The following is a 27,691-nucleotide window of genomic DNA, read 5'->3' on the forward strand; positions in this document are numbered from 1 at the left end:
GCATTTAAGTCGGCAAATTAGGTCCTCACAGGTACCGACAGATATTACGTAGAAGGTACTGTGGTACTACCAAAGTCTAATACATAGTCACGAAGCGAAGCTTGGGTGATTTTTTGCATTTCTCGCGATACAATGCTCCAAGCGGTTAGCAACTGAGAGTACTAGGAACAATACACTGTACGATAGTAGCGAGCCTAGTGGCTAGCAACTAAAGTTCAACTGTCATTGGATGCATATTCCCTACGTAATGAGTTTCGTGAATATATATACCAGACTGTGGTACTATTCAGCCAATGGTGAATTAGTACATTAAGCATGCGCACTTTTAATCACTAGGACGAGAGAAATCCAACTCACATTATCAATGTACTACAGATAAATAATACGTGGTCTTGCTTATCCTCTTGCTGTTGTCGTTGTAATGGAGGTAATTCTTACTCTTATGCTTATTAATCAATAAACATGTGTTTGTGCAGTGAAACTGAATGACAATGATAGAGGATTACTTTATAAATAAGAAAATTTACAACTATATATTTCTTTATTGTGACCATTAAATGTTACACTTGCTCCCTCTTATCGATATTACTCCTGTAGTGTTCTACACAGCTGATTGTGATAAATGTATTTACGTTTTATGTGGAAATAGTATGTGTTCTATTTGACTGCCTCCGTATTGCACTTGATAGATAACAAGTATTCGATGAAACCGCGCCTCGTGGGCACTTTGTGATTGGATGAAATAAATGACATCACCCAGCCTTGCGCTCTGAAGGAAGTCTGACGGTCCGTGAGACATAACCATCTGAGAATGGATTAATGAAAGATAAGATTAATTCTTTTTGTTAAAATTGCACCAGGTGACGTCATTAAAACAGTACTGTTGGTTGTGATTTTGAAGCGTCAAAAATGTCGGGTTTCGATGAAAATCCCTTTGGGGAACCTACTGTAGACAATCCATTTGCGGTAAGACTCAAAATTGTCAACTTACGTTTGTGCAATTCACATTATGTTGTGTAGGTACTTTAAATTAATTGACTTTAAGTTGGCACATGAAACGTGAATATATATTTATTTATAAAGTAAACTTGTCGTATTTCATTTTACAGGATCCTGCAATTCAGCAAGTTACCACAAATACCAGCAATGCTCAGAGAGGACTTGAGGATTACAACCCCTTTGCAGACCAGGGGGAACAGCGACCAACTGCTGTAAGATATCTTATTTGTGTGATTGTTGACAGTATTATGTTTACTTATTTTAAGATACTATGATTTGCCAGGAAAAAAAAAACAAAGTGAGCGGAAACATGACAAAGATGTTTCCAGTCATAATATGACGATCGGAGGAAAGGACTTGCCAAACAAAGCCCTTAGATTTAGTATTTGCAGTAAACCTGTGAACAGCAGCATGTTTTGAATATAATGAATAATTGTTTCATATTGATGCATTCGTGGTAGACGTGTAACACAATGCACAGTACATAGACCTAGTGCTCAAATTCATATTGAAAGGAATGTAACAATACATTTGCGAAGCTGTAATTTCCAAGATTCGTTACACAGACTTGTGATGTCATAGAAAATCAGTGATAGGTTAGGTTTAGTTCGTTCAGGTTTTTTGGTATTCCTACCAAAAAACATATATGCAAGGCATACTAAAAACCTCAACTAACGAAACCTAACCTGTCAGTGATGATGTTACTGATGTTATCATTGTATAGCCTAACGAATCTTGGAAATTACCGCCAGAGCATACGTAGTCGTATATCAGTATATTGAAAATGAAGAGTAACTTATATGTCCCTCAAATTAAACATACTATAACCACGTAAAAATAAAGTCATCCTTATCACAGGCCATGGAGCCCACAGGGTGACGAGAGGTTAAGGCTCTCATTTTTACAGACAGTCGACATTATTGGTAGTAGGGATGTCATTCCTACGTGCCTGCCACCTTCACCCCCAAGAAAATGCCCCTGGTAAGCTGAGAAACCCCTGGTCCACAGAGCTGCCACAATGATTAAATCAATGAAGAAAATCCATGAGCCTATCAGGAGTGGAATCCACGTTCTCCGGACTTGCAACATTACTCCTTACCCCACTACAACCACGCAGGCTATTAAAATTTATTATAAAATTCTTTAAACATTTTCTTATTTAAAATACTCTGTGTAGCAGTAATATGGAGGTTCATACTAATGATGGATTATCTAAATAAAAACGGGATAAACCTGTAAAATTAATAAGTAATTACTATTTAGATGTGAGCTCGAAAAGAAATACAATCAAAGCAAATCTTTTAATATGTAAGAGTTCTGATAAAGCTTTGAAAATTGTATAATATTCACGAAGCTAAAATAACTAATTAAGGAGGTACAAAGCATATGGTGTAACCGTCATTCTGGTGAATAATAATTTGTATGTCATATTGATTACTAGTAGGCATACGTAGGCTACTGTGAATCTTAAATATTGCAATAATGTAGCATTCATGAAATTATAAAGTAATCTGTTCTTAAGTGAAATTTAGCCTGACAGATGCGATAACAGAAATGAATACATGAAATGTGAGCTGTGTTGTTTAACATCTCTTGTATTAAATTCAACATAGAAATTGATTACTATTCTACTATAAACTTAAAAATTAAGTGTTCTGTGGGCAGGACAATCCTTTTCCGCATTATATGTATAAAATATGTGAATTTAAAAAATATCACAAACTCTATATTATTTCAGCTTCAAATTACTCCTATGATAAGTCATTCATGCATTAGTAATAAATATAATTTATTATGTTACATAGTCGTGAGGAGTCCACACCTGTGGAGTAACAGCGCGTCTAGCCGCAAAACCAGGTGGCCCGAGTTTGATTCCCGGTTGGGGAAAGTTACCTGGTTGAGGTTTTTTCCGGGGTTTTCCCTCAACCCAATATGAGCAAATGCTGGGTAACTTTCGGTGTTGGACCCCGAACTCATTTCACCGGCATTATCACTATCTCATTCAGACGCTAAATAACCTAAGCTGTTCATAAAGCGTCGTAAAATAACCTACTAAAATAAAATAGTTGTGAGGAAAGTTCGAAAAGAAATATAGGCCTATAGTATTTTGCATTGGTTGTGATATCAAGATTTCTTTTTCCTATTGATTTTGATTATTTTTTTTTTTTTAAGAAAAGACTGAAATTTAAAGCATTCTGAATAAAATACCATGACTTCATGGATGAGTACTATATAGATCTGTGTTATATCATAATGACATTGTAAAACACAGTATTTTAGAAAACTGTAAAGGCTTTCAACACTTTAAATATTAAATTGCGTTCATCTGAAATATCATTTCGTTTGAACAGAGTTAACTTCGGCTATGGGATGATTGGGTATAAATAAGTTTTACTTTGAAAGATCTTTCAGGTACTACCTTGGAACATAGCAATATAGTGACACATTTATTTAGGCAATTTCGTACATTAATTTGTTTTAATTAAACAGGTGCGTGGTGCAGCTAATCCACCTCAGTACCAAACTATGCCAACAATGCCAATTGCACAACCTGCAATAATGCAACCAACACAAGAAGCCCCACCACCACCATACACTAAGAGCGGACAGCAACAACAGCCACAACAACAACAACAGCAGCAGCAATTTACCACAGCGGAATTTCAGGTACAGAAATTAAATTGTTTGCTAATTTGGTATAAGAGTGACCAAAATCTAAATGCATGGTAATGTATCGTGATTCCAGTGGCTTTCTTAACATACTTCAACACATAGTTGTCAATAGATTTGTTCCAACAAGCAGTTCAGAACGTGTTACGAACTAATACCGAACTTCTTTCGACGCATGCGCCAGTTGCAGTGGCGGCTGGTGGTCAAATTAATAAGTGTGCTACAATCTCTATATCAGCCTACTGTATACACTTATATGTATTTATCTTAATTTGAGACTCGCCTAGTGACGAAATATGAAGTCCATACGACGTTCCTTCCTACTGCAGAACTTGTCAATTACCCTGGAGTTAAACCCCTCCATCTTGGACATCATACTATTTTCTATTGACAGTATTGCAAGAGCAGTGAGGCGATCCTGGGACATAGTGTTCCTTAAAAACGTTTTTATGCGTTTCAAGAAAGAAAAACATCTTTCTGGCTCAGCAGTGGTCATTGGTGTTGTAAGCAAAATATTTAACAACTTCGTTACTTCACAGAATGGATCCTGTGAATTGTTGGAGGCTATGTTATGTATTGTAACAATTGAACAGCTCCATCTATATTTCGGAAGTTGGGTCTTCCATATAGAACTCCAAGTTGTGTCTTTAACACTCTTTTGTTCAGTACAGTATAGCTGTTGACAGCAACGTCAAGTTCGCGTTCAGGAAAATTATGCGATTTGCTGTTTAACAATTTTGTTGCGTCTAGGTAGGTTAAAGACTGAAACGAGAAGTAGTTTCCTGAATTATAATGTCACGTAATTCCTTGGCTTCAATTTTCTGGACTGACTGATTCAGGAGGAACCTCAAAAACCAGGTAGATGGCAGCAGTGGTCGGACACTTGAATTACCAAACACGTTGTACATAGTTCCGAGTTCTTCCACAAACAAGCATTCTTTCGTTATGCTTTACTTTTGTAATCTCCAAGCTGTGTTGTGCTGAAGCTGACTACAGCACTTCCCCGCGTAAAAATAGCCAATCAGAGCAGTGATTTCAGCTTCACACATGTGCATTAGTTGTCTACATTTTCATGTAGAGTTTTGAGTAGCACAACGTACCGCCTGAGGCACCAAAGAGCGAAGAGCGAAGACTATAAACACTCTATAACGCGTCATGAACATAACCACGGGAAATTGTTAAATGGCAGATCAAATACTATGGTAATGCAAATACATTATTTGAGCAAAAATTATCATTGTGCTGTAGCACTGTAGCACATAAGGATGGGCCGCCCCTGGCCAGTTGTATACGGTCTCAGAACAGTGGCGGCTCCTGCCTATTTCTTAAGAGGAGGAAAGAAGTTAACAGCACGAAATGATACCTTCTTGAATGAAATATGCTACAAATTAGCCTACATGCATACATTTAAGATCAGGTAGTGTTGGGGTTGGTCTTCCCTTCTGTATAGCAATAATCTGTTCTTGTAAACTGAGTTTCCTAAATTTTACAAAATATATTATGTTTTCACTTCCATTCATTGTTGAATAATTGCACAAATTAACAATTACAAGGAAATTCACAACCTCGCAGCACACTACAGCATCACACGTGTTGGAAGAGACTAGCTACTATCACGTAATCGGAATCGTTTTACGGAAATGGGAATGGGAAATAATCTGAGGAAAGCTAGAACACTGCACCCACCCAGGTGGTCTGTGTTGCCACATGTACATTTTACAAGTTCAGTATCACATGCTTTTGAAGAATATCAGGTCTTGTGGCTGTTGGCCTGTCTAGTAGACAATGAATGGAAGTGAACTTCAGACTGCGATACTAACGTACATAGAACTAACTACTTCCTCTTTGTTTTATATAAACCCAACTTTAACTTTCAAATATCCTTGAAAGTTTCAAACCATGAATAGTAGCCTATATAAAGTGCAATGAATAATATTTTTGATTTATAATTTTAAAAAAAATAGTTTATATGGTATCTTTCATAGCTTTGCGTTAAAACTGTTTTTATTGTGCCTCCTCCTAGATGTGTTATAGTCTAGTTGAATGCAACATCGTCAGATGGCAGCGGTAGCGAGCTTGCTGCATGACTAGTCGGTTTCTATTTCCCTCCAATGCGCTGATTTAGAGGAGGATCTCCTCCCTATCCGTTCATTTACTTGCTTTAAAACTCTGCTTCTTTCTCTGGCCGCTAGTGCGCTGTTGTCTATGTGTGTTAACCGCAGTAAAGGAGGAATGGATTGACTTTTCTCCACACAAACAATCTCACATCTTTCTCACAGTTTTCTAGCAGCACATGAGCGTGCGTTGTTTAAAACTCGATCAACCGAGGTTTTCTTATAGCTGAGAACTTAAAAATTATCGAATCTTCCTCGAATTTCAAGGCACATATTTTATTTGGTATTTACTTTCAAAAGAAAAAAAAAATGTGAGGAGGACATTCCTCCCTTCCCACCCCCGAGGAACCACCACTGTCTCAGAACTAGCTCGGGATTTTATGTTGTTGGAATGTTTCTTGAAAACTGTTCTTTCATGGCCTTCGGAGTTTCTTCTCATATTAAAATTATATTCGTCTTCTGAATTTAATTCGCTATAAAATATATCACTATCACTAAATCACTCATGATGAACAATTTTTTTTATTTTAACCTGTCTAGTCTCGAAGCATTTTAACCATAACTTCAAATTAAGTCATCTGCGCGTGAGTCAACAGTTCGGAATTCCCAGTTCCTGTTGTTAATCAGGAACCAATTTCACTCGTTCTGAATGAGTTCTAAAGCACATTGAACAGTAACCGGGAGTTCAGAATCGGTTCGGAATCAGTTCTAGTCTTGTTGGAATGCACATTGAGCTGCTGCGCATAAACAGACGGTTCAGAATCTATTCTGAACTGTGCTGGGACAAACCTGTACAACTGGTTCTCCACTAGTTTAAACCAATGTCATAGTTCAGTGATTCCGCTGACCATTTCATAAACCTCATTTCAGCTGCTGTTAGCTTTTTCTCATCAGCTTTTCTGATTGTCCATGCCTCACTGCTATTAAGTCAGAACTGGTCCAGCTAGTGTTTTATAAACTTTTAGCCTCGTATGTTTTTGAACTTGGAAAGGTTTGAAGATGGTGTTGATTATTTAGTGATTTTTTATAAATTTAGATATTTTGTTGCCATAATATGATATTATCTTCATCAGTAATATAAATTATAGCCTAAATAGTTCATTGAATTGACACGTTCAATTAGTTTATTATTTATCATGATTTTACTTGGAATTGGATCTTGTTCTAAAAATGCCATGATTTTTGTTTTGTCTGTTGAGATTTCCATATTGAAATCTGAAGCAGTTATTTGTAGATTATAAACAGCTTTTTGTATATCATCTTCTGTTTTAGCAATAAGAACCTGATCATCAGCAAACAGTAATGTATCGAGAAATGTGTTTCGATTAATTTGAATTCCAGTACGATGACTTTGTCTCCAAATGTACAAAATATGGTTCATATATTATGATAAATAGAAGAAGGGAAAGATTGCACGTGCTCTTGTCTAATACCTTGGTTTATTAAAGTCCAGCTAGTTATTCCACGTTCATTTCTTATGGCAATTTCATTTTGTTGCTACAAATTATAAATGGAAAAAATGATTCGATTTGGTACATTATCATGGCATAAAATCTCCAAAAGTTTATTTCTGTTAACTTTATTGAATGCTTTTACGAAATCAATAATTGCTAAGTGTGTTTCGATATTAAACTCTATGCTTTTGTTTTTCAGTGATTTTTGTCTTCATAAAGATGTGGTAATTCATTTTTGATTGCGGTTGTATAGTTTTTGTAACCTGAATTGAGAAGACTTATGACTTTGTAATTTTCACATTGTTTTTTGTTTTCTTTCTTATATATGGATATTATAATAGCCTTTTGCCAAGTTTCTGGGGTTTTGATCCTGCCCAAATATTGTTCAAGAAGTATAAAAATCTATAAGTAAATTCTTCTCCCGCGCATTTAAAAAGCTGTATATTTAAACCATCTTCACTTGAAGCTTTTGCGTTTTTTGAGCATCTATATTCTTCAATGAGTTCGTCATAAGTTATAACATATGTTGTGTTGTTGGAGTTCGTTAATGTAAAAGCCATATTTTTCTGGAACCATATATTTTTAAAGTAATTAAGTAGAGATTCATTTGGGATAGGGTTTATAACAACATTTTCTTTTATCTCAGAAGCATTAAACATTCAGTACTTAAATGGTCTCCATATAATTAACAGACAGTAGATTTTGGGCCCCGATACTGAACTTTGGGTGTAAGTCAATTGCAGGGAGGTCATTGAACTGATCGCTACGCTCCTTTTGTATCCCAAGGAACATGACGTCTTTTTCCTGTGTAGGGACCGAAAATCCGCTGTCTGGTAATTAATATATAGTATAATGAAACATGACTGTAAGTTTGTAATTATTTCTTATTCATAAAATCTTATGCATTGTAGTTATATTATATTTATGTAAGCACATGTTTATACTACATAGTGTTGAATGAAAAAGACATGATAAATTGCGTATATATGTCTTATTATTTTGTAATGGAGCATTAATTTAATGTTCTTTTCCTTTTCTGCATGTAACAAGGAATTGAAGGTAAGGACGTTTTCATGAGACTAATACAAAAACATCGTTACAGAATCAAGAGAGTGAAGCAAGTTCAAAACAGTAGAATTTGTAGAATAAGGTATACGTGCTGAGGGAAATAATTGAAGAGTCCACTGCAAGAATGATGGATGTCATTTGGAATACATTTTTCAGGAGAAGCAATTGAAAGTTTGAAATGCTTAGCGCTCAAAGCTGAACTGTGATTTTCCGATCATTACTGGACAATGACTATCAGTGATAATGCCATATAACTCTCTATGTACATTCTATATGTCTTAAGCTACGCATTGACAGTCTTGGTTCATTTTCGACAAGAAAGTGACATCCATCATTCTTGCAGTGGACTCTTCAATTGGTTTCACTGAATAAAGTTATCTTTGATTGACATATTGAATTCTATTGCTTTATTTTGTGATGTTATTTTATGGAATGGTATCTTTTACTTGCCGTATGAAAGATGTAAGATAAACATTTCATAGTAAAAACAAGATAAGATTAGACTAGTTCACAACTATTCTTTTGAAAACGAATAATATACGAATAGAAGGAATTAAATGTGAATCAGAAATAATAAAATTACTATTTGATGTCAGATTTGCTCATGAGCATTTGAAATGTTACAATGGAAAAGAAATTTAAACAGCTGAGTTTGGATAAGGATTGCAAACCTTGTCCATATGTTCACTCTCCTCAATATCAGAAGTCACATGTTTCTGATACGATTACTCTCTGTCTTTGACACGTGTATAACAATTTTTTTATAACAATTACCAATACTAATCTTCTGTAAATAGATGGATTGTTTAGGATAAAAAAAGTACTTAATTCGTCTACACTCTACAGTAATCTACAGCAAATGGATCAAGTGTGAATTCATGACAGCTTCTCAATTATTACAGAGAAATGGAAAACATTAGGGAAGTCACTTGAATGTTAAAAAGTAGAGTCCGTAAATGGCTACAAAGTCTGACAAATAATAATCATATTACTATGTAGAAAGGAAAGGTTGAAACAGTTGGAATAATTGATGTAGGGAAAATTGAGTTTGGAATAAATAGTAAACGTAGTGTGAGAGATAGGAAATTAGATTTAGATAGGTTTTGAGCGATAAATAGTGTCAGATGAGTAAAGTACGAAATAGACGAAGTGATAAGAGAACAGAAAGGACATAGTATAAAACAATGGAAGATAAGTGCTTGAATCATTTAAATTATGTAAAGGTAGTAATTTAATTAGTGAAGTGATGTAAATGACAAAGTGAGTGACGATTATGAATTAACCATGTTACATGTCAGTAAGGACTAAGAATTAGGAATGTAAGGAATATAATATCGGATGGTATAGAGCATACGAAAAAATATTTTTTATGTCATATGAGTATAACAAGTAAGAGATAGAAATGGTAATGAAAAATATGTATAGTGATAATAGAGCCTGAATTAAATAGTAAACATAATGGTTAGGGATAGGGAAATTAGTTTTAGGTAGGTTGTGGAATGATATTATATAGTGTCAGATGAATAAAGTGCGAAGTAGATGAAGTGATAAGTAAAAATATGGACACAGAAGGACATAGGATTGAATAAAGGAAGATAGTCTAAAATTGATGTAAGTAGTGTAAGAATGGGAATGCTGGCACAAGTACAAGAATTTGAAGGGTCAGCAGGACCAAATGGTTGAGTAACAATCAATCATATTATATCATAATCATATCACTATCATCTACACAAAAGACTACATTTATTCGTAATTATACCAATATGTAAATCTATGCGATAATGTAGTTGTTAGGTCGACATTTCACTGTGTAAGAAGAAGAAACCTAAAACATACTAATTTAGAGAGAATTTGGGGCTTCCTAATGATGAATGGTTATTACTCGTATAATATGTGCTGGGTGTTAATTTTCCGAAAGTTCAATAAATTAATAAAAAGTATATTAACTTTTTAAAGTTATTCCTTCCATAAAGTCTCAGATATGAGATATTAAACATTTTAGTTATAATTAATAAAAAGGAAATTAAATGAGAATTTGAGTTAGGAATCATTTATGTGAACTTCAGCTCTCACACTCTCATCTCCAAGAATCTTGGGATTTCTGTTAGATCATTATCTGCATTGATAAGACTTTCGTGATAGACTTTATCTCTTAAAGCAGAATGCCATAATCGTTGATGAAACAAAATGATAACTCTGTTGTCGAGTAAAAACAAAAGGAAGTCTAAGCCACACAGACGATAAAAACGTGGAGTTTTAGTTTTGATAGAGAAATATGAATATATCAGAAAACTAAATGCTTGATGGTTCTTTTTTTCTTCTCCCCGGAAAGAGGGACAATTTTTAATAACAAATAAGTAAGGAATGGAAAACACGCAGAAAATGTGTAATAAATATTATCTCACAAAACTACATGCGAAAGTTGTTTACCATATGGGCTATTCCATATTAAATCGATCAGTAAAAAACCTCGCATTTTTTTTATACTCTAATTTTTTCCCTAATTATACAAGGTCGTGAGGGGAGTGCATTTTCAAAAATATACTATCGAAAGTCAAACGGTTTTCGTATTATTGAGCGACAAATTTAGCGTATTTTATAAAAACAAGCCTCTTTCAGCGCTCAGAACTCTGGAACCATTTACTGCAGAACATTGAACGAGAGCTTATTTTGAAGCTGACATTTGGTAGGTTATGTTAAGAAGTAATCCTTATTTTTTATTGTACATAGAGAGACAGATAATCTGATTTTACTTGCTTTTAGGCTTTTTGGCCATTTGTAAAAATGTAAAAAAATACTGAGAAAAACCTTGCATTATTAAGAGGGATTCGGCATTGTTTGCTTAGTGGCTTGGCAATAAGTTTCGAGGGTATTAAATAAATTATTTTCACACACCTAGACTTGAACGGTGCAGTACCGCACCAAGACCACACGAACTGGTCGAGAGCTGAAGATAAGCGATCGTTGGGTGTCATTTTACTCCTGTGTTTATGAAAACTTATGATAAAGCTAGCACAGCCATGACTGCTAGACGGCACATCACGTGTTTATGTCTCCTGGCCTTGCTTACCTCGGCTAGCTCCCGCCTCACAGTCAGCTGGTTAGTTCACGCGCGTACTATTTATTTACTTTATTTGATATTTACAGTACTTTCTTATCAAAGTACCACCAGTAAAAAATATATCTTTATTTGTACTTTCAATGTGAAATCTAACCGTATATTTTAAAAATATTTTTTCGTGGCCAAAGGCGTCTTAATGAAGAAAAATCTAAATTTCTTCATTTCCATAAAAAGTAAGAAAAACTGTTTGCATGTCAAAATAAACTTTAATTTATCAGCATCAAAATAAACCATGATTTTGATCATTGGGTGAAAGGATTTCGGAGCCACAACAGTTTAAAGTTGCTAATTTTATGAAAATACGATAAATTTAAATATTATTAATTTAAACACTATTAAGTTCTGATGCCTCAAACTTTGCACAAAGCATTATATCACAGTTGTCTACGGACAGAAAAAGTTTCATTGTATTTAAAAATTGCAAGGTCAATTTTCTCTATATTTCGGTCGATTTGAGATGGAATAGCCCATATACTTAATTCATGACCAGTTTCAAATTGCTCTGTTACATCGTTATATTCCTTCTTAAATATTCTCTTTTCCTTGTCTTCGTATAGTTGTTGAAAATTGTAACAGTATGTTCTATTATTTGTTTTCTTAATTTGTACAGCGACGACAAGAGGAGTTGGAACGTAAAGCTCAGGAACTTGCCAGGAGGGAAGAGGAGCTTAAAAATGCCCCATATAATGGTAATATATAATTAAGAATGTATATTAAATCACTTTCCAAGATTATCACCACAGAATAACTCTTCTCGGGTTCTCAGCCAGGTGAGTTGGAGATTAGCTTCCAAGCTTTCGACGGCTAGCTCTGCCATCTTCTTCAGGGACGAAGTCGAAAGCTTGGAAGCTAATCTCCAACTCACCTGGCTGAGAACCCGAGAAGAGTTATTCTACATCAAATGCCGGGAAAGCCTCAAGTCATACATTATCACCATAGTCAGTAAAATAGTGGTGTATCTACTATATTATCTCTATCACATCTGCAGTTTAAGAGGTAGCTGGTAGAGCATGCTGGTCTCCGATCCAGGCCTGGGTTCGATCCCCTGCCAGGTCATCTATCATTTGAAAAGTTAAAAATAGGTGAAGTGTTGGAGGTAGTATGGGTTTTCAATGCTGATAAAAAGGCTTGGGGCTCTGGGCCCTGCAGCATATCAAATACTCATCTGGGGATGGAACCGACTCTATCAAGATAAGCCAGATGGCCCACCTGTCAGCATCGGATTCACGAATGTCACCCAGGCCATCTATTGGAGTTGGGATGATAATCGCACATATAGGGACACAATGGATCAATGTAACTGTAAGTGCAAGGATCTGTTTTGGATTCAGTCCTCAAAAAGCCAAGTCAAACTGTCTCAAAAGACTTTTCCTATAAATTTTATTGATAGTCATTGAGGTCCTAGACAGTAGTTGATTTGCTTAAATCCATTGTTGGTGCTACTTTGAAACACATTTCAAGAAGCACGTAATTTAAATTGTTTGTGTATATATGCATGCAAACTGTCGACCTGGTTGGCAAGTTGGTATAGCACTGGCCTTCTATGCCCAAGGTTGCAGGTTCGATCCCGGGCCAGGTCGATGGCATTTAAGTGTGCTTAAATGTGACAGGCTCATGTCAGTAGATTTACTGGCATGTAAAAGAACTCCTGCGGGACAAAATTCCGGCACATCCGGCGACGCTGATATAACCTCTGCAGTTGCGAGCGTCGTAAAATAAAAACATAACATTAACATGCATGCAAACAGTACATATAGGTTCTCATTGAATATGTGCATGGACTTTATCACATTAAAAACAAAAAGCATGAGGACAAAATCAGCAACTTAAGGAGGGAGATACACCATTAGCCTGCAAAAATTTAGTGAAATTCATTTTTTTTTTATATCTCAGCTACTATAAAAGCTAAATGAACAAAACTTTTCATGCTTAATATACATATATTACACTTTATGCTCGACCATGCCGAAATGTAGTAATTATACACCTGGTAGCAGTCCTTTAATGCATGTCATTAAAGTACACCTATTCATTAAAGTTCAGGTTTTCGATTATTCTCGGATATGCAATCGAAAGATAACGAGGGAAACGTCACGGAGGCTGGAAATCCAATACTGTCGCAGAAGGTTATGTTCTGTTACTATAATAATTAGCGTTAATTGTAAATAATATTCAAATAAATTCAATTTGTCATCTCGTTTTTCAATTCTAAATCAATTTCCAGGTTATACCAAAATTAGTTCATGTTATTCTCTACATCAAGGTCAATGACATTATTGTTTCTCGGAAAAAATCAATACTTTCGCGTCTGCGCACACCTCACACGAGCTATACACAAGGTCACTTCCGATCTTGAGTCAGATACAAATGAAATGATACTTCTGAATAATTTCAAGTTAGAAATATGGGCGAGCATAAAAAGTCGTATGAAACTTGCCTATAATGGTAATTAAGACGCTCGTATGAAAATTATGAAACTTGCTTGCGCTCGTTTCATAAACAAACATACTTGCGTCTTAATTACTATCATTATAGGCTCGTTGCATAATGTACTATTATAAAACACTATTCGGAATATTAAAATAGCTAATAATTACCTGTAAAAATAATATGAGATTTGGATAATACATTCCTGTTTAATATTTTGAAAATTCAGGAACTTACATCAAAGACTTAAGATTTTTTTTTTTTTTTTTTTTTTGTGGTTTTCTCCTTATTTTATAAAAGTACTAAAATTGTTTGAACATAGACAATGACTGCTGCCTTCAAATCTTATTTCATTTGTAAAGTAAAAGCATGTTTAAAATTTTAAATTATGTCATTGAAATAATACCAAAGTTGAATTAAAAATAAGGAAACTGTTTTTATTGCAATGTTTTTCTTTGCAGCAAGAAGAAATAATTGGCCTCCCTTACCTGAGAAGTTCTGTTTTCAACCATGTTTCTATCAAGACATAAATGTAGACATACCTCTTGAGTTTCAGAAGATAGTAAGATTGTTGTATTACCTTTGGATGTGTAAGTCTGTATACATTTGTTCTTGCAGCTTTAACTTTTAACTATTAATTTAGTTGTTTATTTTCGTAAGTACACAACATTTTGGATTTAATTTTAGGTTCCATGTGTTTCATTTTATAGAGATTATAGTGTATCTGTCGTTAAATGCCAATAATGACTTTAGAATATTTTTGTGTCTTGTTCCAGTTCATGCATGTGTGATGGTCCTCAATGTGTTTGGAGGAATGACACTAATGATTAATTCTGCAGATTTTACAACATTTGGCCTGGCAATCTTGTACCTTATTCTCTTTACTCCATTTTCATTCCTCTGTTGGTATAGGCCTGCCTACAAGGCATTCAGGTAAACATAAAACTAGTTTAATCTTGTTATTGACTACATACAGGGCTGGGCAAAATACTGACATCCAAGTATTTCAAATACAAATACAAAATACTTCAAAGAATAGTATTTGAAATACAAATACAAAATACTTTAAAAAATTAACCAAAATACATTTGTATTTCAAATACTCGATAAAATATACGAGGGGGATCCAGGAAATAACGACCGTTTTGTTATAATAATTAAAAAATATATATATTTATTTGAAAAAAAACAAAGTCTGTTACATAACTGAAGCTTCCTTTACTTCTCTACATAATCACCACCTACATTTAAACATTTGTCGTATCTGTTCACTAGCTTTAGAATTCCCGTGTTATACTCCTCTGCCGCCAGTTCATTAAGCCAGGTGTTCACTGACTTCTTCAACTCTTCATCACTTCCAAAACGCTTACCACCCAGAAAGTCTTTCAGCTTAGTGAAAAGGTGAAAATCGCTAGGAGCAAGGTCTGGACTACAGGGCGGATGATCAAAGATTTCCCAACCGAATTGATCCAGCAATTCTCGAGTTGAAGCAGCAGTGTGCGGGCGGGCACAGATTTTGTGGTAGCCAAGATGTTGCGACACAATTTCACCAAGCAAAGAACGAGAAATGTCAGGAAAGGCAATATGCAATTCGTCGAGTGATGTGCGCCTGTCTTGCAAGATTCTGTCGTTCACTTTAGTCTTCAGGTCTTCTGTGATGAGTGATGGGCGTCCGGGTCGAGTTTCATCGTGGACATTTGTTCGCCCATTGTTGAACATTTCGCACCATTTTCTCACATTTCTTTCATTCATTACAGTATCACCATACACTTCTTTCAATTGCCGGTAAATTTCTGCAGGTTTCAAATGTCGGGCATTCAAAAATCGAATCACACTCCTCACCTCACAGTCGGCGGGATTATCAATCACGTCGTTCATTTTGAAGTAACACAAAATGCACAATGACGACTTGTTTCAACCAGTACTCACAATATTATGAGAACACATGTTAAGGAAGCCAGTTGACCTTCAAACAAGGAAGGGGAGACAGCTGCGCTGCGGGTATGCGCGAACGGTCGTTATTTCCTGGATCCCCCTCGTACAAATAAATAAGAATATTACTAAGTATTTTTACCTCGAAGTTTTATATAAACACTGTAACTGAACATTCTTCCTTTTCCCTATCAGCAATGAAATTATGCCTTATATGAATAATTACTGCTCCCTTTAAAAAAACACTCTCTCAAAAAGTTTATCAGATAAGGATCCCCTTGCTTGTGAATGAATAAATCCTGCAAAACAGAACAGTCTTTCTACAGGCGCAGAAAGCTTGTTTCATTGTTGGATAATTCTGTAGAGTGCACAGGGTTGTCCCTTTGCAATTGAAGAATTGTGTGAGCTCATACTCCGCAGTAGACAAGTTCTTTTCTTTTTGCTTTTCAAAGTCTGTTGTACTTGAGTTGAAATCATAAGAATTGTTTTGATCGTCTTCAGCAGAGAACTGCCCAGCTGGTTTCACGTACATATTCTGTGTCCTCTTCTTATCATTTGGTAAGACAGTGTCAGGTAGCCAGCCATCCATCATAAATGATGGATGGAAGCAAACTGCCAAAATAGCTCAATTTGCTTCTGGGGTCAGATCAAACATTGCTTTAAATATTGATGAAAGCGAACTTATTAGGATTGGAGTTACTTGGAATAGGGGAGTAGATTACTAGATAACAGAATATGTAATCTGTTTTGGAGGAAAATTAATGTGGGAAAAAGTTGGCCATAATAGCACGTCTTCTCATTTTGCATTAAATCAAAGGCTATGACAGTGGGTTTCAGAACTGCACAACATTCTTCAAGGTACTGAAATTCAACAACTTTGAAGGTTGACAATCCCAGTTTTTCACATATACTGTTTATATCATGTTTGAATTCAAATATTTGAGAGATTGAGTCATAAAGAGAATTCCATTGAGTTGGGCAAGGAAACTTTAATGAATATTTCAAGACATCTGATATAATTTCTGAGGATTTGGGTCTCCTAGACGCATTCCATAATGCTGAACATTTATTAAGTGTTGGGTGATGGATCCTTGATGCTGTTGGAAATTTCTTTATGGCATTAAGGAAATCAGTTGTGGCAAGAAAACTAAGTTTATGGCTAGCATATCTGAAATGGGTAGGGAAATAAGACAAAACTCATTCTTCAAATCCAAATCCAAAACTTGGACAAGAAGAAAAAGGAAGTATTTTGAGTATTTGAAATACAAAATACATCAATTTTATGTATTTAAATACAAAATACAAATGTATTTCAAATACTGCCCAGCCCTGACTACATACAATCTTATTTTAACGAGAGAGTAGTTTGCATTCAGTAAATTTGATAACACTGCAAGAAAACGAGATTTTGATTTATTCATCTTAAGGTACGGTCACACGTCGCTACTTTTGCAGCTCTACTTTTATACTGCAGCTGCAAAAGTTGCGTGTCGTGTTCACACGTAAGCCAAAAGTAGTGTGCTGCACGCTACTTTTCGTGCTGCGCAACCCGAGTGCTGCAAAAGTTGCAACTGGAGGTTGCGAGTCTGTTCACACGCAAGGCGCTACTTTTGCAGCCGCAGTCATTCTGCAGGTTTCCATCTCCGTATTGACTTCTCAATATACATTTTGTGGTTATGTTCGCATTATTAAGAAACGCATGCGAAAGCTTCCTTATCTATTATTTGCTTTTTTGTCGTATCTAGTATTCAGAAATTGACATTATTTTTACTATAAAGCTTTTAAAAACGCCTATATACTTAAATGATAACCAACAGTATATTCACGTAATCAATGTTGGCAACCCTCCTGTTTGGAACTACGCTACGGAAAATTTAAAAAATGAATTATATCGTCAGCAATTATGCTCAGACTGTGTTGTGTATTTAATAACTGTTACAAATAATTTATTTTCATCACATTTAACATTAAAATATATCCAAACAATAAAAGTATCATTGGCACATTTGGGTGGTAACACTGGTTGCAACCGCAGCAAAAGTTTCAACAAAACCGATATCAAAAATGCTGCGGCTGCAACCCTGAGAACCCTGTTCACACGTCGCTACTTTTAAGCTGCGCGCAGCATGGAAAAGTAGCGGGCAGCAGGTTCGGCAGCCGCTACTTTTCGGGTTGCACCGTTGTTCACACGTCGCAGTACAAAAGTTGCGCAGTTTTTTGTACTGCATCGCTGCAAAAGTAGCGACGTGTGATCGTACCTTTAGAGCCATCAGAATATTCTGCCTGCATCTCGTTTGAAACATGCATTTTATCAGTCTGTATTTTCAGACCCTAAATGTAAAATAAGATATAATAGAAGTAGCTATATGGTATATTTTCCTTAGAACATAAATGTAATAATTCTTTGTTTTTTCTTTTCTTTTTCAGAAGCGACAGTTCTTTCAACTTCATGGTGTTTTTCTTTGTATTCTTTTTCCAATTCATGGTCACTGTGATTCAAACAATTGGAATTCCTGGATCAGGCACTTGGTTAGCAAACAATTACAGCGTAACATTCTTTTTGCTTAATTTGGAAATAGTATTTTCAGACATCGGTATCTCTCCCTATTTTTTCTTTCTTTTCAGTGGAATGCTGATAGCTATAAAGTCGTTTGACGGCAGTGCTGGAGGCATTACAGTTGGCATCATTATTCTTATCATCGCCTTGTGCTTTGGATCAGCAGCTTGCATGGATCTTCTCCTGTTATCAAAGGTATTTTCTCAGCACACTAAAGAGTAAAGTTTATAATTCAATATACCGTAAGATCAGTTTTTTTAATATGAAATGTGCAAGTCTGTATCGTCTTACTACACGGAATAGGTATACAGAGTGACACAGGAATTTACTCCTTGATTTTTATGGAAATACATGTCAGGATCTCTGCCAAAAAATTGTTGTTGTTGTTGTTGTTGTTTTCTAATGCCAGGCGTTTGACAATAAAGTCATTTGACCTCTTCCACTCCAATATTTTTCAAAGATATTATCATGACCAGCCACTGAAGCACAGATTTTGAGGTGTTCCGAATCCATTTCTTGGTTTGAGTTGCACAATGGGCAGTTAGGGGACTGATATATTCCAATTCTATGCAGGTGTTTGGCCAAACAATCATGGCCTGTTGCCAATCTAAATGCAGCTACAGACGATTTTCGTGGTAAATCGGGAATTAACTGTGGATTATGATGCAGAGAGTTCCATTTTTTCCCTTGGGATTGTGTTATCAAATTTTGTTTGTTGAAGTCTAAGTATGTGGATTTAATAAATCTTTTCACAGAGTAATACTTAGATTTAGTAACAGGTCTGTAAGTAGCAGTGCTGCCCTTCTTTGCTAAAGCATCCGCATTCTCGTTTCCCTGGATTCCACAATGGGATGGTATCCATTGGAATACAATTCTTTTATTGAGTGATATTAATTGAGAGAGCATTTTAGTTATTTCTGCTGTTTAAGATGAAGGTGTGTGTTTAGAGACTATTGATAAAGTAGCTGCTTTGGAGTCTGACAATATAACTGCATTCTTAAATTTACTGATGTGGCATAGAAGATTCCTGAGACTTTCACTTATTGCAATGATTTCTCCATCAAAACTTGTTGTTCCATACCCAAGAGATCTATAAAGTGAGAAGAGACAGCACGTAACACCTGCACCGGCACCTTGTTCTCTGGAGATCAAGGATCCATCAGTGTATAAATGAAGCCAGTTTTGTGGAGGGTATCTAATATTAATTGTCTCTAAAGACAATTGTTTCAGTATTTCAGTGTTTACTTCTGATTTCAGTAGTGATTTGTTAGTGACTTTATCTATGCATGATCTACTACAGCACTTTCTTTCTTCATTTAACTTGTTACATACTAGGCCATGCTGGTTCTCAAACCTCGTTATCATGCCATTAGATGTAGATTAGACATTTTTTTGTGTTCAGCTGCTCTGCAGTCATCTTCACATTTTTAAGAAGAATGCTTCAATCAACTGGAATATTTGATGCTTTTGCTTGCTGGTACCATACGAAGAATACATTTTTTTCAGCTCAGGAAATATAAATATCAACACTCTACCTCTCTTCCTCTTCTTACTGGCATTATCACATTTTTCTGTGTGCTCTGTTTTTGTACAGATCAGAGGTCTGCATCTCACGTTTTCGCTCGAGTGCCAAGTAGTCCATAGCATAATCCGATAGGTAGCGCACATGCATGATGGGTAAAATTGTCGCGAGAGATAAATCCTTGAACGGTATAAGCCGAGCATTAGACATTCGTTCTTGTTACAGTGATGAACTGTGTAGTAACATCATAGATGTTTATCATTTCAAAACTTTGCAGTGTTTAACTAACCTCTCCATTGTACAACTACAAAACTTGCTTTAAAATGTAATATAAATGTTTTAGGGAAATTTTTTTTTTCCCCCCCTCTCAGGAGTTATTTTGTTTTTGCTATATATGATAGATGTTATTGGATGTAAATGTAATTATTATAAACAGAGAACACAATCACGATAATGCAAGAACCGTATTAAGTTTTCTAGTAATAATAATAATAATCTCTAATAAATAATTAGTGTATCAATCTTTGCGTCTGTAACATTTGTGCAGCATGATTATCTGTTTTGTTATATTATCTGTGACGTTATCCCTGTACTAATATTGTTATTAATCTACTGCTATATCAATAATATTTTGTAAAACGTTTCTACATTGTCGCAGTATTAGGCGGAACACTATGTATGGACCTATCATATTATATATGTGTGGTAAATCAAATATTGAATAATTATTAATTAGCAATAATAACTGTATATCGAAGTTTTTCATACTATTTTATTTATAACTTCATGTTACTGTTTTGGTACGTTCCATTAGACTGTTCCGCTAAATGTTTGTCATAAACGCAGAAAATAAAGCCTTACTTTTACCGTGTGAGCAAAACATATGTGTATCTTATCTGTTGCCTTCCATACAAGATAAGACATGTCGGTGAGATGACCTTGTACTGCGCTTCTGTCTATAACGAGCGTATCATGACCTATCTTATCTCACTCGAGGATGCGACACTCGACCGAGTTCAAGCGAGCAATTTAACTCCAATGCAGCACTCTGGTACAGATACGGAATTAAAATTTGGAACTAGTCACATTCGCAGAGTATTCTAAGCGAAACTTATACAGTAAGGGAGCTCAAAGAGAGAGCGGGCTGTTCAATAACTTTTATATGAAACGAGTCAAAGTCAGGATAGGAGAAGAAATGTCATAAGGAAGTGAAATAGGAAGAGGAGTACATCAAGGATGCCCTTTATCACATACCCTTGTTCAACATCTACTTGGCGGATTTAGTGAAGAATTGTTTTCAGAACATGGGAGGAGTGATAGTAGGAGGAAGAAGAATAAAGTGCATAAGATTTGCTGATGATATGGAATTGTTAGCAGGAGAGGAAATGATACGATACTAAGGGATATGCTATTGGAGCTAAATGACAGCTGTGAGCAGTTGGAATGAAGATAAATGCCAACAAAAGGAAGACCATGATCATAGGGACAAAAGTAAGGAAGGTAAACTTGCGAATTTTAAATGCGGCAGTAGAGCAAGTGGACAGCTTCAAATACTTGGGGTGTACTATAACATGAGTAACATGTAGTAGTAACATGAGCTGCTGCCAGGAAGACAAAAGGAGGACAGCAATGGCCAAGGAAGCTATTAATAGAAAAAGGAGCATCTTCTGCGGACCTGTGGAGAAAGAACTAAGGAAGAGACTACTGAAGTGCTTTGTGTGAAGTGTAGCATTGTATGGGGCAGAAACATGTGCATTACGACGAAGTGAAGAGAATCGACTAGAAGCATATGAAATGTGGATGTGGAGAAGGATGGAGCATGTGAAATGGACAGACAGAATAATAAACAAAGCTGTTGGAAAGAGTGAGTGAAAAAAACTGATCAGGAAGAGGAAAAGCTATTGATTGGGTCACTGGTTGAGAAGAAACTGCATTCTGAAGAATGCACTGGAAGGAATGTTCAACGGGAGAGGAATTGGGGTAGAAGAAGATATAAGATGATAGACGACATTAAGATATATGGATCATATGCAGAGGCTAAGAGGAAGGCAGAAAATAGGAAAGACCGGAGAATGCTGGGTTTGCAGTGAAAGGCCTGCCCTTGGACAGAACACTATGAATGAATGAATGAATGAATACTATATTTTGTTTCATGTGGTTGAAATTTAAAGGTAATATCACAGTCTAGTATATACAGTCACGAAGCTTGAGTTGTGTGGGTGCTAGGAACAATAGACTGTGCAGGTACTATTTCGCATTGTCTATAATGAGGCAATATTAGCGATCCTAGTGGTTAACAACTATCTGTGGATGCATATTTACTATTGAGCTTCTTGACTATATACTAGACTGTGGTAATATCATGAAGTGCTTGTAACATGTGATCTCTGTTTTACAACAGATACATCGTATCTACCGCAGCACGGGAGCCAGTTTTGCAAAGGCTCAGCAAGAATTTACGACAGAATTTCTGCGCAACGAACACGTCCAGAACGCTGCCACCAACGCTGCAGCAGCCACCATCCGTGCCCAGATGTCTTCAAGTCGCTACTGAACTGCTTGCTGCAGATTCCGTAAACATACTGTTATGCATTCACTTCATGTGAGCACTTAATGAATTGAACACTTGATCTTTTCTTACATACACTACTAAATGATAACAGTTGTATGGCATATGGCTAGGGACTATTATACAATCAGCGGTCGTATGTGTCCAACACCAGGCTTCCTGCTATTTGGGGGATCTGATACAGTTCTGTGTTTACAGCCACCGACTGCGAGTCTACCTCAAGCATCTGAAGTAGTTACAACATTTCGAAATGGTGGGTAAAAGTATTCAGACCTCCCAAGTAATAGGTTGGAATTGTACGTGGCACTGAGAATGTCACACATATTGTGTGATGAAGGAAATATAATAATTTCTGTCCATAAATAGTATTTTGGATATTTAATCCTACTGTCCTGTCACATGTTTAACTCTTCAAGCATGTACATTGTCACGTAGTTGTTATATTCTTTTGTAGCTTTTTGTTGAACTGTGTGCAACAATCTTTTCGTTTTAACACAAATGGGAATCAAGGTGTTGGTGAATTTTTTCCCCCCCACTGGCTATAAAGTACTAATCCATTGGAGTCTATTATAAACATTCCAATATTTGTACTAGAGTATCATTGAAATTGTCATATTTATGTAGAATTATTACTGGAACATAAAAATGTAGATATTTTGAATAAAGGACAGCCTATTAGACAAATTGTACAGAGAATTAAGCATTACCACATTGAATTCTCTACACTCAATTTTCAGATTTCAAAGTAGTGAATTAGTCATCAAGTATTCTGCTCTGTTCAGATGAAGATACGTACGATATTATTACATTATTTTAATTTTACAGATATACGAATGATTCTTCTCGTTAAATAATAGTAACTGGTCTGTCAAATAAAGCAATAATTTAATTTAATATATTTTATTGATGAAATGGGTAGGAGAGAGAGACCAAATTGCCATTAATTATGTACTTTCAATTTACATTAATTCAAAATACTCAAATCCAAGATATTTTGATTTAGAATTTCAGATTACTTTTATTATAATGAACTGTCTGGCATATGAAGTTTAATATTAAAACTTTGAATGTAAGCTCCTCTTTGAAGGTTTTGAAACAACCCAGCTAGCACAGTTGCTTAGTCAACCATCATACTTTGTGCACTGTGAAGAGAAACCTAAATATATACAGTATATGGTAAACAGTAGAACCAATCTTTTTCAACTTCGGTATAGGTAACTTGGAATTTATTATTCACTTTCTCCTACAAGATGTTTTCCTGACTATAAAGCATTTTTTTTATTTCCTGCATTTCCAGTTTTACATAAAATGCTCATTTGAATACTGTAAACTTCAATAACTTTGTTTGATAACATTATACCAAACAGTTATTAAATTTGTTCTTCATACACAAAAAGTTATTCAAAAGTAAGTTACATTTTGGCGTCGCTATAACCTTTTAAGAATGAAGATATACACAAAACAAGAACACACTTATATGCATAAAGATGTGGTTTATTGGATTCAGTTTAAATGTTGAATATGTCCGCCATTTTTTCCTTCAACAAACAACAATCATTCTTCTATGTTGTGAAATTGCATATTTTAGTTTGTCAGTAGTTGTAGGATTGGTTAAAAAAAATTCGGGTTTTTTAAATAACAACACAGCCAAAAATCTGCTGGATTGATATCAGAGGAACGTGTTGTTCAGGTGTCGGGAAAATGTCTGCTCATTATGTGATCACAAACATGTTGCGTAACAGTCACTTAACTGGTGTATAAATATGGAGAGGTGTACCCTCCTTCACGAAGATTATGTTCTCAGTGTCATGATTTCGTAAATTTGGTATAACAAAATTCTGCAGTATGTCAAAATAGCATTGTCTGGTAACCGTAACCATTGTTTGAGTCTCTTCATTAACTTTCTGCAAGCTTGTAAACTCCACAGACCAATTCTTAAATTATATCTTTTTTTATGCTGTTTATTAAACTTTTTATATTCATAATAACACTGAACAAGACTAATTTGATCGTATAAAGTCAAAACCATTTTAAAACACAGTCAGTGATAGTTACTTAAACATTCAATAAGAAGTAAATTTACTTTCGGCTCATTATAAACAAAACCTGTTACCAAAACAAATGAGTATGAGGAAATATTTTATTTTTAAAATTCAATATATTGGCCTACTACCGGAAACAACTGCGTTTGTTGACGCAACAAGACTTGAAGAGTCTTGCAGGAATTCTGTTGGAAGACGTTCAGGAATCTTTGCCACATTGTAATAAAACCCTCAAAGCTTTGCAGAATGAGATCATTATACATCTCGCGATCGATTGACAAGAAGAAGATTGTGTTCTTCACAAACAAGACAGCAGCTCTGCCTGTGGACGATGAGTTCCAGAAACTGTGGCGTTCTGTGTAGTTGTGAGAGCACGGATAACCTGAAGATAGAGGAATATCTGGAGAAACAGGGAATCCACTCCATGGAAGATCATAGGCCCTAGAAGGCGACACTCCACAAGCGTCAAGGACATCAAAGTGCTAGAAACTGAATTTAACTCGGAGTTTGTTCTGAGAATAATTCCAAAACTGGACGGAACACTCTGGAATGCTGCTGATAGTATTGGCCATTCTGGTGACTTGCCTCAGACCCTGAGTGATGATCATGAAAATGATATTTTGAATTCCTGAAGAAAGTTCACCATGTTTTGCTTGAGGTCGAAGTCATCAATGGAGAATTAGTCTGCCCAGAATCGGGAAGAAAATTCCACATCAATAAAGAGATACCAAACATGCTTCTTAATGAAGATGAACTCTAATTAAGTAAATTAAATTTGTACTGTGCTGCTATATTGTTGTGCACAAACTTGTATTGCCACTGTCCTGTCATTTAATGTATTTTATATTAAGTTGTTTCATAGAGTGTAATATGTGACTTAGGATTGTGAAAGTTATGTAGCCTGTTACATTGAAATACAGAGAATATGTACTTTATATGGCATTTATAAAGTTATACATACAAATGTGTTACCATTTTGTGTATACGTTAATTTTTTAAAATGTTATATCTATTCCAAAATGTAACTTACTTTTGAATAACCCTATATAGGCCTATATATATATATTTTTTACAACTTTATTTTAGTTACTTTTTTAATGATAGCCACTTCATCCTCAAGTTCTATATCCTACAACCTGTGAGGATCTTAACTTTGAATTAGATTAATCACCTAAATTGATTTCTTTTCTACTAAGGTCAAATGACATTTTACTTTTTTGTTATTCTCTTCTACAAACGTCAGTTATTTAAAATAAATTTAATATTTTGGTATTTGCCAAGGGTATCTCAACCTTCACATGATCTATTTATGTGTCATTTATGAAATGAAACTTGCATAAAATAAATATTGTATTGCTGTCTTGAATATCATAGCGGCCTATGAATGTAATCTTTTATCAGCGGTCAGTATTACATTATTGTAGCATAAAATCATCTGAAGCATCTTGAGCGTGACTTATGGTAAATACTTTTGTCGGTAAAAAGTCGTAACGTGCCCATTAAAGGAGACCATTTTCATGAGATTAGTAGGATACTGATACTAGATTAAGAAATATTTCAACAGTTTATGCATGATAACCATTAATACTGAAATAGTAGGCCTACTGGCATCTAACGCCATGTTAACTGTCATCAGAATATCTATAAATGTTTGATTTAACATTTTCTATCATATTCCAATTTTGTCACACTTATAAAACAGTTAAAATTATCTGGCAATAAAACTTTCTTGCTTCCTGCACTTCATTAAAATAGTCTGCTGAAAGCATATTTTTAATTAAATAACTTTTCTGAAGTTTAATATACCTATTGAGACTCCAGTGGGTTATGTAGATAGTGTGCATTTTTGTGTAGTATTGTATCGTTTTTTATACTAGGTTTTTACGATATGTGAGGAATAATATTAGAAGGCTTTGACAAATCTGGATTCCCCTAAAGGGCATCTCCACTGATAGTTAGCTAATTTAAATGGTCGAGTAATAACAATGCTTTGATTTGTCGGATCCTTTATTACATTAAACTACTTTCAGAGGGGTCAGTAACAAAGTCGTGGATGAAGAATAAAGCTATTTGACTAGGGACGGTAGGAAACGAAGCCCAGATTTCTACTTATGAGTGGAAATTAAAACAGATTTTTTTAACTTGGAGTCAATTGTCCTATATACTGTTAATTTTCAGTATAAGACTGATAGCAAAGAAAGCTGTATAATTGGTAGTAACCACCTGATACCTCTCCATCTGTCTGTAATATTTAACCCGTTATGGTTCTTTCTAAAAGTTGCTATTTTCTACAACCAACAACTTGGATTTCTTTCTGTGGAGTAGCAATACACTTAGGTACCCCCCTGATGTAATGTATACTTTTGTAAGGTGAAAAATTTAGTCACTTTATCCGTTGAATGGAACAGTTGTAATGTAAGTACCGGTTGTAAGCACAGGTTGGTCTAAAGCTTGCTGTAAATGTTGTTGGGTGAGTCGATCACAATGGAATTTGGAGACGTCCACTAGTGTTCTTTATTTGATTTCATGGTTAATTATGCTTAATATAATAGTCTAGTAATTTATGCAAGTATTTACCAATCAAACATCTATTATATTTAAGATATTGAAATAATGAATTTAAGTACTAAATAACTACAACAATGGTGTGACATACATGAAACATTTGATCACGAAAATGTATGTACTGCTTACTGTATGTCTTACATGTAATAAACAATGAGCTGTGATCAGTGTATTTCCAGAATAATTAAAGATGTATGATAAATTCTATACGACTCTTATTAATTTTATTTCACCTAATCTACCTTTTCAATTGAGGACTGTTTTTGCAAAACTTGCTAACTGCAAAATTGAGATTTTGGTGGATTTGTTAACATAAAGCAGGCCTCTACACGATGTTAAAGTTATCTAGTAAAATTGAATTATTTCTCTTCATTATAGTGTGTCAAAGTGTGATGGTTGTACCTATAATCTATTTTTCTCCATTCAGTTTGTCTCTCCTGTAAAATTTAGTTTTTTCAGTTAGCAAGTTTTGCAAAAACAGTCCTCAATTACACTTCTGGGTAATATGGAGAAGAAAAAGTTGCTGTCTCTGCATTTAAGCATCATATTACAATTTAAATTAGGTTTTATTTAACGACGCTCACAACTGTAGATGTTACAGTATATCAGCATTGCCAGTATGCCAGAATTTTGTCCTGTAGAAGTTCTTTT

The 27,691-nt window shown here is 35.1% G+C and overlaps 1 protein-coding gene across 2 annotated transcripts; it reads left to right on the top strand.

Annotated features, from left to right (window-relative positions):
• The first annotated feature begins 290 nt into the window (after positions 1–290).
• Positions 291–27,247, top strand: Scamp (secretory carrier membrane protein). 2 transcript variants are annotated; one of them, XM_069844438.1, is made up of 9 exons: positions 291–427; positions 1,110–1,211; positions 3,490–3,666; positions 12,037–12,115; positions 14,315–14,443; positions 14,630–14,786; positions 18,213–18,314; positions 18,411–18,537; positions 22,266–27,247. In XM_069844438.1, exons 1-9 carry the CDS (start codon positions 422–424, stop codon positions 22,416–22,418), a joined length of 1,032 nt encoding a protein of 343 aa, XP_069700539.1. In that variant the 5' UTR covers positions 291–421; the 3' UTR covers positions 22,419–27,247. The 2 variants fall into 2 exon arrangements, with proteins under 2 accessions (XP_069700539.1, XP_069700538.1); XM_069844437.1 differs by lacking the exon at positions 291–427 and adding an exon at positions 753–966.
• Positions 27,248–27,691: the final 444 nt, after the last annotated feature.

This window comes from Periplaneta americana, chromosome 13, assembly GCF_040183065.1.
Source record: "Periplaneta americana isolate PAMFEO1 chromosome 13, P.americana_PAMFEO1_priV1, whole genome shotgun sequence".
In the NCBI taxonomy this organism is placed as follows: domain Eukaryota; kingdom Metazoa; phylum Arthropoda; class Insecta; order Blattodea; family Blattidae; genus Periplaneta; species Periplaneta americana.

Excerpts from the sequence above, each read along its gene's own strand:
- Scamp (XM_069844437.1), top strand. The coding sequence starts at position 910 with ATGTCGGGTTTCGATGAAAATCCCTTTGGGGAACCTACTGTAGACAAT. Across the intron at positions 1,212-3,489 it reads GGGAACAGCGACCAACTGCT|GTGCGTGGTGCAGCTAATCC; the intron begins GTAAGATATCTT and ends TTAATTAAACAG. Across the intron at positions 14,787-18,212 it reads CCTGCCTACAAGGCATTCAG|AAGCGACAGTTCTTTCAACT; the intron begins GTAAACATAAAA and ends TTTCTTTTTCAG.